We start from the raw sequence: 13,041 nt of genomic DNA, 5'->3' as shown, positions 1-13,041 counted from the left end.
AAAGGCATTGGCCACACCCATTTCCGCCTCTACCTCAGCGGCAACTGCTTATTCCGACCAATCAGGAGGCATCTTTCATTCCAGGCTCGCCTCGCCCTTACCCTGAGGCCGCGTTAATAAAGACGGGCAGAAGAATAACCAATCAGCGGCTGACTTATAACCATAAAGAGGCGGGTTTGTGTATTCTAAATTTCCATTGGATAAGATTCCTAGAATGATTAGATTCGAGCCAATCAGCATAGAACATCGTTAGCAGTGCGCTGTGGAGGAGGAGCCCGGAAGGGAGCAGAGGGGAACCTGACGACGGCCGTTACTGGCTGGAATCGGCCCCGCCCCCTTTTCACTGTCTTGCCTCCTGATTGGAACCTGAACGCTGGCGAGTGATGAGGGCGGAGCGAGGAGGGAGTGTGACGTCATGAAGGCTCTGGCTGCGCGGCCCGCCCCTGCTCCTATTCTCCATCTCCTCCTGCGCATTCTGCGCCCCGTAACTACGGTCTATGTGCCGAGCTCTACGTCATCAGGGGAGGAGGGAGGCGGAGAGCAGTGCAGGAGCAACCCGACAGGCAAATGCGCTCAGACGGACGGAGAGTGACAAAGGGAAAGAGAGCGAGCTGAGGGCGGAGAGGAACCAGAGACGGCACACTGTCCGCAGCGCTGACAGGAAGCACGGAGCCCGCGAGCGCCGCCGGCCGTGACCTGACGGGAGCGGAGGCCCAGCCGACCGTCTGCAGCGCCGTGAGGGCTCCGGGGCCTGAGGAAGCCGCCATGAGCGCAGACTGCGGCCTGAGCCGCCCGCCATCCCGGCTGTGAGCGCCCCCGGAGGAGACGAGACCCCCGAGAACAGCAAGAGACCCCCAATAACAGAACGGGACCCCCCAATAATACAGGGAGACCCCCGAGAACAGAAAGGGACCCCCAATAATACAGGGAGACCCCCGAGAACAGAACGGGACCCCCCAATAACAGAAAGGGACCCCCAATAATACAGGGAGACCCCCAAGAACAGAAAGGGACCCCCAATAATACAGGGAGACCCCCGAGAACAGAACGGGACCCCCCAATAATACAGAGAGACCCCCAAGAACAGAACGGGACCCCCCAATAATACAGGGAGACCCCCAAGAACAGAAAGGGACCCCCAATAATACAGGGAGACCCCCGAGAACAGAACGGGACCCCCCAATAATACAGAGACCCCCAAGAACAGAACGGGACCCCCCAATAATACAGGGAGACCCCCGAGAACAGAACGGGACCCCCCAATAATACAGGGAGACCCCCGAGAACAGAAAGGGACCCCCAATAATACAGGGAGACCCCCGAGAACAGAACGGGACCCCCAATAATACAGGGAGACCCCCAATAATACAGGGAAACCCCCGAGAACAGAAAGGGACCCCCAATAATACAGGGAGACCCCGAGAACAGAAAGGGACCCCCCAATAATACAGGGAGACCCCCAATAACAGAAAGGGACTCCCCAATAATACAGGGAGACCCCGAGAACTGAAAGGGACCCCCAATAATACAGGGAGACCCCGAAAACAGAAAGGGACCCCCCAATAATACAGGGAGACCCCCAATAACAGAAAGGGACTCCCCAATAATACAGGGAGACCCCGAGAACTGAAAGGGACCCCCAATAATACAGGGAGACCCCAATAACAGAAAGGGACCCCCCAATAATACAGGGAGACCCCGATAACAGAAAGGGACCCCTAATAATAAAGGCAGACTCCTGATGCCAGAAAGGGAACTCTAATAATCTAGAGACCCCCCAATAATATAAAGGGACCCCTTAATACAGTGGGACCCCCCAATAAGATGGATCCCTGATACTGGGAGGCCCACAATAACAGAACAGGACCCTGATACAGAAAGACCCCCGATTAAAGGGACCCTCTAATAATACAGGGAGACCCCCCAGTAGCAGATAGGGACCCCTAATAATACAGGGAGAGCTGTAGTAACAGGGAGCCCCGATATTAGTGTATAGGACCCCGGTAATAGAGGGACCCCCAATATTACTACAGAGCGCTCCTAATAATTTAGGATCACTTAAAGTACAGAGACCCCTAAATAAGAGGGACCCCGATATTAATGATCCCAAAATAGAGGGCTCCCCATAAGATGACCCCATAGTACAGAGCCCCCCGAGTTACTATTCCGCAGTGTTACTGAGCCATTGTGCTGTCACCCCCCACAGTGTTGCTGTGCTGTCACCTCCACGGCTTGTGAGACCCTCAGTGTCATATGAGGACCCCCACGTTCCTGGCTGGGCTCCCGATCTCCTTCCTGTGGGGTTAGCGCCCCCTCGGGCCGGTAATTTTCGCTGTGTGCCCCCCATGGGCCTGTGCCCCCCACACATGCTGGATAAGGAGTGATCTGCGGAGGATTCTCTGACTGTACGCAGGCTCGCTGCTCATTTCCACCCCCCCACGTTTTGCAGAGAGGGGTCCGAGGTGTCTTGGCTGCCGGGGTCTTCATGTGTTTGTTCTCTATCCGGCTTTCATAACGAAGAGAGAGACGCAGGAGGCGCAGCATGTCGGGGAGGCCGAGGACCACTTCCTTTGCAGAGAGCTGCAAACCCGTTCAACAACCCTCATCATTCGGCAGCATGAAAGTCAGCCGTGAGTACCCCGAGTGTAATCTGTAAGGTGGGGGGGCTGCGCCATGCTGGGGTGCGGGGCGCCTGCTCTGAGGGGACACACCCGGAGAGCCTCTGTACGTGGGGTGGGGGCACGGTGGTCCGTACCATCTCGCCGTGGCAGGGGCCGCTGGTGCTTACACTGGTCTGATACAATGTTGCAGTTTCCTGTTATCTGCTCCATTGTATCAGGACCGGCTGTTCATCACCCATTCTAGTTCCTAGTTTGCCTATTTTCCTGTTTGGTAGCTGCACGATGCGGATTTGGGGTTCAGCTCCTGTAGGTCGCCGTTCATGTATTGTCGCACCCTGTAACGCGTCCCCCCTCCCCCGTGACTTCAGTCTCCAGTGGGGGAGAGCAGGATCCGCCATTGCAGCAGAGCGGATGATGGCAGCTGCACAGTTAATGCTCTGCCGGCTGCCGCTGTGCATCGTGCAGGACCTGCAGCTGTCACGCTGCCCCACCTTACATGCAGGCTGCAGCACTCGGGGCCTCCCTCTCCTCTGCCGGCTGCCGTCAGATGAGCACCATTTTCCAGCAGCCTTCCTCCCACCCGCCCCACCCTTTTTCACCTTCAATAGGCAGAGAGAATAGTGACCCCATAGCTGCAGATCTGCCATGCAGGCGAGGACTACCACCCCCAGCCGCACATGAATCCACCCCTCATTCGCTGCTCATGGCTCCTTTTATGTGTCTAGACCCTGCAAAAGCCACATTACACTATGCCACATCCTTAAAGCGACAGCGCAGGGATGCAGCCATGATGCCTGTGTCCACTCTGAGCGCTCTTAAAGGGGCTCAGTTCATTCATTTTCTGTACAATATAAATGAGGCTTCGTTCACAGAGGCCAGCCCTGTTGTACTGCGGGGATGTGACGTGTGCTGGCACATAAAGGGTTATTAGGAGGAGTCAGTATAAGCCCTGATCATTCCCTTGCACTGCATCAATTTCACTGCTGGTGCATATGACGGTCCCTGCCTCGTGTCCCTTGGGATCGAGAGTTGCATTCTGGGTACTTGTTATTGGGGGCTTCTCTGCCCAGTCCTGAGTGGCAGACTCGTCCTCCTCGGGTGCTGGCATGCCTCCGCCTCGGTCTCTGGTTCAGCAGCTGATGGATTTCTTCTGCTGCATATCCCACATTAATGATTCAGGAGGTCTAGGAGGGGATGTCTGCAGGCTCTGTACACCGGGTGTGGGGGGCTCAGACATTCCGGGGAGCAGCCCTGGTGCCACCGGCTCACATTATCCATGGTCATTAGGGCTATGTCAAGAGCCCAGAAAGCTCTGCTGGGTGTCGGACTGTTTGGGTTAAATTTAAGGAATTTTTTTAGTGACTAATAATTGTCCCCAATACTCTGTAAAGGTCTGATGGAGGCAGTGAGCAGGTCAGCGGAGGTCTCGGTGGGAGCGCCCTGTAACAGTGAGCAGGTCAGCGGAGATCTCGGTGGGAGCACCCTGTAAAGGTGTGATGGAGGCAGTGAGCAGGTCAGCGGAGGTCTGGGTGTGATGGAGGCAGTGAGCAGGTCAGCGGAGGTCTGGGTGTGATGGAGGCAGTGAGCAGGTCAGCGGAGGTCTGGGTGTGATGGAGGCAATGAGCAGGTCAGCGGAGGTCTGGGTGTGATGGAGGCAGTGAGCAGGTCAGCGGAGGTCTGGGTGTGATGGAGGCAGTGAGCAGGTCAGCGGAGGTCTCTGTGTGATGGAGGCAGTGAGCAGGTCAGCGGAGGTCTCAGTGGGAGCACCCTGTAAAGGTCTGATGGAGGCAGTGAGCAGGTGAGCAAGGTCTCGGTGGGAGCACCCTGTAAAGGTCTGATGGAGGCAGTGAGCAGGTGAGCGGAGGTCTCGGTGGGAGCGCCCTGTAACAGTGAGCAGGTCAGCGGAGATCTCGGTGGGAGCACCCTGTAAAGGTGTGATGGAGGCAGTGAGCAGGTCAGCGGAGGTCTGGGTGTGATGGAGGCAGTGAGCAGGTCAGCGGAGGTCTGGGTGTGATGGAGGCAGTGAGCAGGTCAGCGGAGGTCTGGGTGTGATGGAGGCAATGAGCAGGTCAGCGGAGGTCTGGGTGTGATGGAGGCAGTGAGCAGGTCAGCGGAGGTCTGGGTGTGATGGAGGCAGTGAGCAGGTCAGCGGAGGTCTGAGTGTGATGGAGGCAGTGAGCAGGTCAGCGGAGGTCTCGGTGTGATGGAGGCAGTGAGCAGGTCAGCGGAGGTCTCGGTGTGATGGAGGCAGTGAGCAGGTCAGCGGAGGTCTCGGTGTGATGGAGGCAGTGAGCAGGTCAGCGGAGGTCTCGGTGTGATGGAGGCAGTGAGCAGGTCAGCGGAGGTCTCGGTGTGATGGAGGCAGTGAGCAGTCAGCGGAGGTCTCGGTGTGATCGAGGCAGTGAGCAGGTCAGCGGAGGTCTCGGTGTGATGGAGGCAGTGAGCAGGTCAGCGGAGGTCTATGTGTGATGGAGGCAGTGAGCAGGTCAGCGGAGGTCTCAGTGGGAGCACCCTGTAAAGGTCTGATGGAGGCAGTGAGCAGGTGAGCAAGGTCTCGGTGGGAGCACCCTGTAAAGGTCTGATGGAGGCAGTGAGCAGGTGAGCGAGGTCTCGGTGGGAGCACCCTGTAAAGGTCTGATGGAGGCAGTGAGCAGGTGAGCGGAGGTCTCGGTGGGAGCACCCTGTAAAGGTCTGATGGAGGCAGTGAGCAGGTGAGCGGAGGTCTCGGTGGGAGCACCCTGTAAAGGTCTGATGGAGGCAGTGAGCAGGTGAGCGCGGTCTCGGTGGGAGCACTCTGTAAAGGTGTGATGGAGGCGGTGAGCGGAGGTCTTGGTGGGAGCACCCTGTAAAGGTGTGATGGAGGCAGTGAGCAGGTGAGCGGAGGTCTCGGTGGGAGCACCCTGTAAAGGTGTGATGGAGGCAGTGAGCAGGTGAACGGAGGTCTCGGTGGGAGCACCCTGTAAAGGTGTGATGGAGGCAGTGAGCAGGTCAGCGGAGGTCTGGGTGTGATGGAGGCAGTGAGCAGGTCAGCGGAGGTCTCGGTGGGAGCACCCTGTAAAGGTGTGATGGAGGCAGTGAGCGGGTCAGCGGATGTCTCGGTGGGAGCACCCTGTAAAGGTGTGATGGAGGCAGTGAGCAGGTCAAGGGAGGTCTCGGTGGGAGCACCCTGTAAAGGTGTGATGGAGGCAGTGAGCAGGTCAGCGGAGGTCTCGGTGGGAGCACCCTGTAAAGGTGTGATGGAGGCAGTGAGCAGGTCAGCGGAGGTCTCGGTGGAAGCACCCTGTAAAGGTGTGATGGAGGCAGTGAGCAGGTGAGCGGAGGTCTCGGTGGGAGCACCCTGTAAAGGTGTGATGGAGGCAGTGAGCGGGTCAGCGGATGTCTCGGTGGGAGCACCCTGTAAAGGTGTGATGGAGGCAGTGAGCAGGTCAAGGGAGGTCTCGGTGGGAGCACCCTGTAAAGGTGTGATGGAGGCAGTGAGCAGGTCAGCAGTCGTCTCGGTGTGAGCGCCCTGTAACAGTGAGCAGGTCAGCGGAGGTCTCGGTGTGAGCACCCTGGAGGGTGGTGACTGCTGGTCTTAGGGATCTGCTGCCTGTCTGAGGTCTTGGGGCCATATATGCTGTTTCCTTGTGATCGTTCTGTGGGAGAGAAGAGTCACTGATGTGGATGGCGGCCACTTCTCAAGCCCCCTGTGTGCTGTGAGCATAGGAGGATTATTCATGCACTGTATTGGCTCCGTAGCCCGGGACATTCCCAGTCAGCAGATTCCCCCACTAATGTGACCTCCCCTTTAATCGGGATCATAACCCTTAATCAGATTTCACATGAGTCCCCCGGGGCTTCCCCCTGCGTGAGCCCTGACGGTGGGAATGTGTTCACGTCCTACTGTGAGCTTGTCCCAGAAATGAGTGATACCAGAGAGCAATAGCCTTCATTCAGCAGCATCGGTAATGGAGAGGATGCGGCACGAGTCCGGGTCCTTTTTAGTTTTGCGATGTATAAGGGTTTGTGCACACGTTAAGTATTTGCAGACATTTCTGCATCAAAAACGTTTCTTTATGGGAAAAACGTTGCACAAAAAGTGACATGTCTTTGCGTTTTTGATGAATTTTTTTTTCCCAGTCATTTGAGTGAAAAATGCAGCAAAAGCTCAAAAATATTTGACGATGATATGAAACCGCTTCAAATCTGCGAAAACGAAAAAAGTGTGCACGAGACGTGAGGAATCTATTCACTTTGCCAGGGCAGGAAGTGCTGTGCTTTCTGTGATGATAGACACAAAAACCATGACGTGATCCCCTAAACTTTCATCCATCTTTAACCCCCTGTAGTTTTAGCCATCCAGAGCCGCATTGCCCCAGGATTCTGTCTGGAAGCCCCCATCCTGCGGTTTGGCTGCGCCATTGCTTCTAGTACCCGGGAATTCACATGCCAGTTGCATTGCTACTGATTTGCGGATTCTCCCAACTGGCAAGGATTCTGTGACCTTCCAGGCTCCGCTCATCTTTAGGGTATGTGCGCACGTTGTGGATTCGTCTGCGGATTTGCACCAGTTTTCCTAGTGATGTAAAGTACCATGTAATCCTATGGAAAACAAAAACCGCTGTGCACATGTTGCGAAAAAATCCGTGTGGAAACGCAGCTGTTTATTTTCCGCAGCATGTCAATTCTTTGTGCGGATTCCGCAGCGTCTTTACATTATTATTATTATTATTATTATTATTATGCATTTATATAGCGCCATTTGTTCCATGGCGCTTTACATGTGAAAAGGGAAAATATAGACAAGTATAATAAACATGTGTAAGACAAGGGACACACAAGTACGTAACGCGAGGGGGCCCTGCCCGCGAGGGCTCACAGTCTACAGGGATGGGTGAGGATACACTAGGAGAGGGGAGAGCAGGTCGTGCTGTGGTTCAGTAGACCGAGGATCATTGCAGGCTGTAGGCTTGTTGGAACAGGTGGGTCTTCAGGTTCTTCTTGAAGGTTTCCGTTGATGGTGAGAGTCTGATGTGCTGCGGCAGAGAGTTCCAGAGTATGGGGGAAGCACGGGAGAAGTCTTGTATGCGGTTGTGGGAAGAAGAGATAAGGGGGAGTAGAGAAGGAGATCTTGAGATGATCGAAGGTTGCATGCGGGTAGGTACCTAGAGACCATGTCACAGATGTATGGGGGAGACAGGTTGTGGATGGCTTTGTATGTCATGGTTAGGGTTTTGAATTGGAGCCTCTGGGCGATAGGAAGCCAGTGAAGGGCCTGAAACTGAAATAGGGGGGAGGCTGGGGAATAGCGGGGAGACAGGTGGATTAGTCGGGCAGCAGAGTGTAGGATGAACTGGAGCGGAGCTAGAGTGATAGAGGGGAGGCCAGAGAGTAGGAGGTTGCAGTAGTCGAGGCGGGAGATAAGAGTATGCACTAGTGTTTTTGTGGTTTCATGGTTGAGGAATGAGCGGATCCGGGAAATATTTTTGAGTTTGAGGCGGCAGGAGGAGGCGAGGGCTTGGATATGTGGTTTGAAAGAGAGCGCAGAGTCGAGGATCACCCCAAGGCACCGAGCGTATGGGACTGGGGACATCTATTCCATTATAGGAATCTGCAGGTGTAAAAAAGCTGGCGAAATCCGCAGGTAAAACGCAGGCATTTTGACCTGCGGATTCTGCAGATTACGCGCGGAAATATCCGCAGACGAATCCGCAACGTGTGCACATACCCTTAGGGTATGTGCAGCGGTTTTGGTGCTGCGGTGTACAGTACCATAATATCCTATGGGAAATGGAAACCGCAGTGCAGACGGTGCAGATTTTTCCATGCGGATTTGCTGCAGTTTCTAATCCGCAGAAAGAATTGACATGTCAACTCTTTCTGCGGATTCCGCTGCGGTTTACCATCTCCTCCATTGTAGAGGTGATAAACCGCAGGGCTAAACCGCAGGCTAATCCACAGATAAACCGCAGGTCTTTTGACCTGCGGATTTTGCTAAATCCGCAGCAGAATCCGCAGCGTGTGCACGTACCCTTAAGGTACTGTCACACTAAGCGATATCGCTAGCAATATCGCTATAACCTCTGACGTTATAGCGATATTGCTAGCGATATCGCTGTGTCTGATACTCACCTACAACCCGCTCCCCTGCTGCTTATCGCTGATCGCGCGAGAACGTCCAGGACTGTTTCTCGTCGTCAGCTTCCTGCGGCGCTTCCTGCTGTGACGATGAGCGACGCGTGGAGCCGGGCGGGAGGACGCAGGATCGCCTGGTGTGACAGGTAAGTAGCGACCCCCGTCCCCAGCGATGTCGCTGGTGAGATCTGCCTGTGTGGCAGCTCACTAGCGACCACTTAGCGATGTACCAGCGATCCTGACCGCGTCATATCGCTGGTCGGGATCGCTGGTACATCGCTAAGTGTGACAGTACCTTTAGTCTTTGATTACTAAATGGAACCAAAGTGCAAAATAAACAAAGGAAAATTGTTCCCCTGATTACAAGTCCGCACAGTAAGGGTACCGTTACACCTAGCGATGCACCAGCGATCCCGACTAGCGATATGACGCAGTCAGGATCACTGGTGCATTGCTGGGTGGTCGCTAGTGAGCTGCCACACAGGCAGATCTCACCAGCGACATCGCAGGGGTCGTGCATCGCTACTTACCTGTCAGACGCTGCGATCCTGCGTCCTCCCGCCCGGCTCCAGCAGCTTCTCGCGCGATCAGCGATAACCAGCGGGGGAGCGGGTCGGAGGTAAGTATCACATGCAGCGATATCGCTAGCAATATCGCTGCAACGTCACAAAATCGGTGACTTTGCAGCGATATTGCTAGCGATATCGCAGTGTGTAACGGGGGCTTTAGATCTGCACAGACACTGAGCAAGCAGGAGATGCTGGGAGACTTCAGCTCTGAAGCTTGCAAAATAGTGAGCACTGGATTCTGGTAGATTACAGCTCTGACTCCTGTGGGATAGTAAGCAGGGGATTCTGGTAGATTACAGCTCTGACTCCTGTGGGATAGTAAGCATGGGATGCTGGGAGATTACAGCTCTGACTCCTGTGGGATAGTAAGCAGGGGATGCTGGGAGATTACAGCTCTGACTACTGTTGGATAGTAAGCAGGGGATGCTGGGAGATTACAGCTCTGACTCCTGTGGGATAGTAAGCAGGGGATGCTGGGAGATTACAGCTCTGACTACTGTTGGTTAGTAAGCAGGGGATGCTGGGAGATTACAGCTCTGACTCCTGTGGGATAGTAAGCAGGGGATGCTGGGAGATTACAGCTCTGACTCCTGTGGGATAGTAAGCAGGGGATGCTGGGAGATTACAGCTCTGACTCCTGTGGGATAGTAAGCAGGGGATGCTGGGAGATTACAGCTCTGACTCTTGTGGGATAGTAAGCAGGGGATGCTGGGAGATTACAGCTCTGACTCCTGTGGGATAGTAAGCAGGGGATGCTGGGAGATTACAGCTCTGACTCTTGTGGGATAGTAAGCAGGGGATGCTGGGAGATTACAGCTCTGACTCCTGTGGGATAGTAAGCAGGGGATGCTGGGAGATTACAGCTCTGACTCCTGTGGGATAGTAAGCAGGGGATGCTGGGAGATTACAGCTCTGACTACTGTTGGATAGTAAGCAGGGGATGCTGGGAGATTACAGCTCTGACTCCTGTGGGATAGTAAGCAGGGGATGCTGGGAGATTACAGCTCTGACTACTGTTGGATAGTAAGCAGGGGATGCTGGGAGATTACAGCTCTGACTCCTGTGGGATAGTAAGCAGGGGATGCTGGGAGATTACAGCTCTGACTACTGTGGGATAGTAAGCAGGGGATGCTGGGAGATTACAGCTCTGACTCCTGTGGGATAGTAAGCAGGGGATGCTGGGAGATTACAGCTCTGACTCCTGTGGGATAGTAAGCAGGGGATGCTGGGAGATTACAGCTCTGACTACTGAGGGATAGTAAGCAGGGGATGCTGGGAGATTACAGCTCTGACTCCTGTGGGATAGTAAGTAGGGGATGCTGGGAGATTACAGCTCTGACCCCTGTGGGATAGTAAGCAGGGGATGCTGGGAGATTACAGCTCTGACTCCTGTGGGATAGTAAGCGGGGGATTCTGGGAGATTACAGCTCTGACTCCTGTGGGATAATAGGCAGGGAATGCTGGGAGATTACAGCTCTGACTCCTGTGGGATAGTAAGCAGGGGATGCTCGGAGATTACAGCTCTGACTCCTGTGGGATAGTAAGCAGGGGATGCTGGGAGATTACAGCTCTGACCCCTGTGGGATAGTAGGCAGGGGATTCTGGGAGATTACAGCTCTGACTCCTGTGGGATAGTAAGCAGGGGATGCTGGGAGATTACAGCTCTGACTCCTGTGGGATAGTAAGCAGGGGATGCTGGGAGATTACAGCTCTCCTGTGGGATAGTAAGCAGGGGATGCTGGGAGATTACAGCTCTGACTCCTGTGGGATAGTAGGCAGGGGATTCTGGGAGCTTACAGCACTGACTCCTGTGGGATAGTAAGCAGGGGATGCTGGGAGATTACAGCTCTGACTCCTGTGGTAAGCAGGGGATGCTTGGAGATTACAGCTCTGACTCCTGTGTGATAGTAAGCAGTGGATGCTGGGAGATTACAGCTCTGATTCCTGTGGGATAGTAAGCAGGGGATGCTGGGAGATTACAGCTCTGACTCCTGTGGGATAGTAAGCAGGGGATGCTGGGAGATTACAGCTCTGACGCCTGTGGGATAGTAAGCAGTGGATGCTGGGAAATTACAGCTCCTGTGGTGGTATAGTGAGCTGTTTCCCGCTCTGTGATGGCGGGTTATTTCGGTGTTTGTGGTGCTCTCGGTGCAGATTTGTGCGGGGTGTCCTGTATGAGGTTAGTGGCTGGCCACGGGGTGCCGATCTGGTGACTGCAGCGTCATGGGCGTCCTGTCCTCGGTACAGATGGTGTCGCCTATGGTTTCTGGCTGTCTCCTTGCTCTCTAGAGATACTTGACATTTTCTGCCATGATCCTTTTGACATACTTGGATTATTGTGAGATTTTTTGTCTTTTTGCCTGAGTTTCCATTACATAGAATATAATAGTAAGTAATGATCTCTCCATTAAGTGAGCTCACATCAATCCCACAAAGTAAATGACTGATGTGTCCGGCTGTCCGCAGTCCGGGTGCTGGTATCACACACGCTGGTCGTGGTGTTCTGTGCCTTCTATGCTGGGTATCACACGATGGTCGTGGTGTTCTGTGCCTTCTATGCTGGGTATCACGCTGGTCGTTGTGTTCTGTGCCTTCTATGCTGGGTATCACGCTGGTCGTGGTGTTCTGTGCCTTCTATGCTGGGTATCACGCTGGTCGTGGTGTTCTGTGCCTTCTATGCTGGGTATCACACGCTGGTCGTGGTGTTCTGTGCCTTCTGTGCTGGGTATTACACGCTGGTCGTGGTGTTCTGTGCCTTCTATGCTGGGTATCACGCTGGTCGTGGTGTTCTGTGCCTTCTATGCTGGGTATCACGCTGGTCGTTGTGTTCTGTGCCTTCTATGCTGGGTATCACGCTGGTCGTTGTGTTCTGTGCCTTCTATGCGGGGTATCACGCTGGTCGTGGTGTTCTGTGCCTTCTATGCTGGGTATCACACGCTGGTCGTGGTGTTCTGTGCCTTCTGTGCTGGGTATCACACGCTGGTCGTGGTGTTCTGTGCCTTCTATGCTGGGTATCACACGCTGGTCGTGGTGTTCTGTGCCTTCTATGCTGGGTATCACGCTGGTCGTGGTGTTCTGTGCCTTCTATGCTGGGTATCACGCTGGTCGTTGTGTTCTGTGCCTTCTATGCTGGGTATCACACATGCTGGTCGTGGTGTTCTGTGCCTTCTATGCTGGGTATCACACACGCTGGTCGTGGTGTTCTGTGCCTTCTATGCTGGGTATCACATGCTGGTCGTGGTGTTCTGTGCCTTCTACGCTGGGTATCACACATGCTGGTCGTGGTGTTCTGTGCCTTCTATGCTGGGTATCACACACGCTGGTCGTGGTGTACTGTGCCTTCTATGCTGGGTATCACGCTGGTCGTGGTGTACTGTGCCTTCTATGCTGGGTATCACGCTGGTCGTTGTGTTCTGTGCCTTCTATGCTGGGTATCACGCTGGTCGTTGTGTTCTGTGCTTTCTATGCTGGGTATCACACATGCTGGTCATGGTGATCTGTGCCTTCTACGCTGGGTATCACATGCTGGTCGTGGTGATCTGTGCCTTCTACGCTGGGTATCACACATGCTGGTCGTGGTGTACTGTGCCTTCTACGCTGGGTATCACACATGCTGGTCGTGGTGTACTGTGCCTTCTATGCTGGCTATCACACATGCTGGTTATGGTGATCTGTGCCTTCTACGCTGGGTATCACACATGCTGGTCGTGGTGATCTGTGCCTTCTATGGTGGGTAT

At 54.4% G+C, this 13,041-nt stretch overlaps 1 protein-coding gene across 2 annotated transcripts in view; it reads left to right on the top strand.

Moving 5' to 3' along the window:
- Positions 1–1,406: 1,406 nt before the first annotated feature.
- The window catches only part of GSK3B (glycogen synthase kinase 3 beta), a 71,790-nt gene continuing 60,155 nt past the window's right edge, over positions 1,407–13,041 (top strand). The window contains exon 1 of one of the 2 annotated variants that reach the window (XM_073576969.1): positions 1,407–2,630. In XM_073576969.1, the coding sequence (XP_073433070.1) occupies positions 2,543–2,630 (88 nt within the window). In that variant the 5' untranslated portion in view covers positions 1,407–2,542. The remainder of the gene's footprint in view (positions 2,631–13,041) is intronic. The other variant, XM_073576971.1, reaches the window with a different exon arrangement.

Source organism: Dendrobates tinctorius, unplaced genomic scaffold (genome assembly GCF_039654945.1).
Source record: "Dendrobates tinctorius isolate UK_male_01 unplaced genomic scaffold, ASM3965494v1 ptg000054l, whole genome shotgun sequence".
Classification (NCBI taxonomy): Eukaryota; Metazoa; Chordata; class Amphibia; order Anura; family Dendrobatidae; genus Dendrobates; species Dendrobates tinctorius.
The sequence above is the reverse complement of the archived record's forward strand: the minus strand, read 5'-3'. Positions and strand labels throughout refer to the sequence as shown.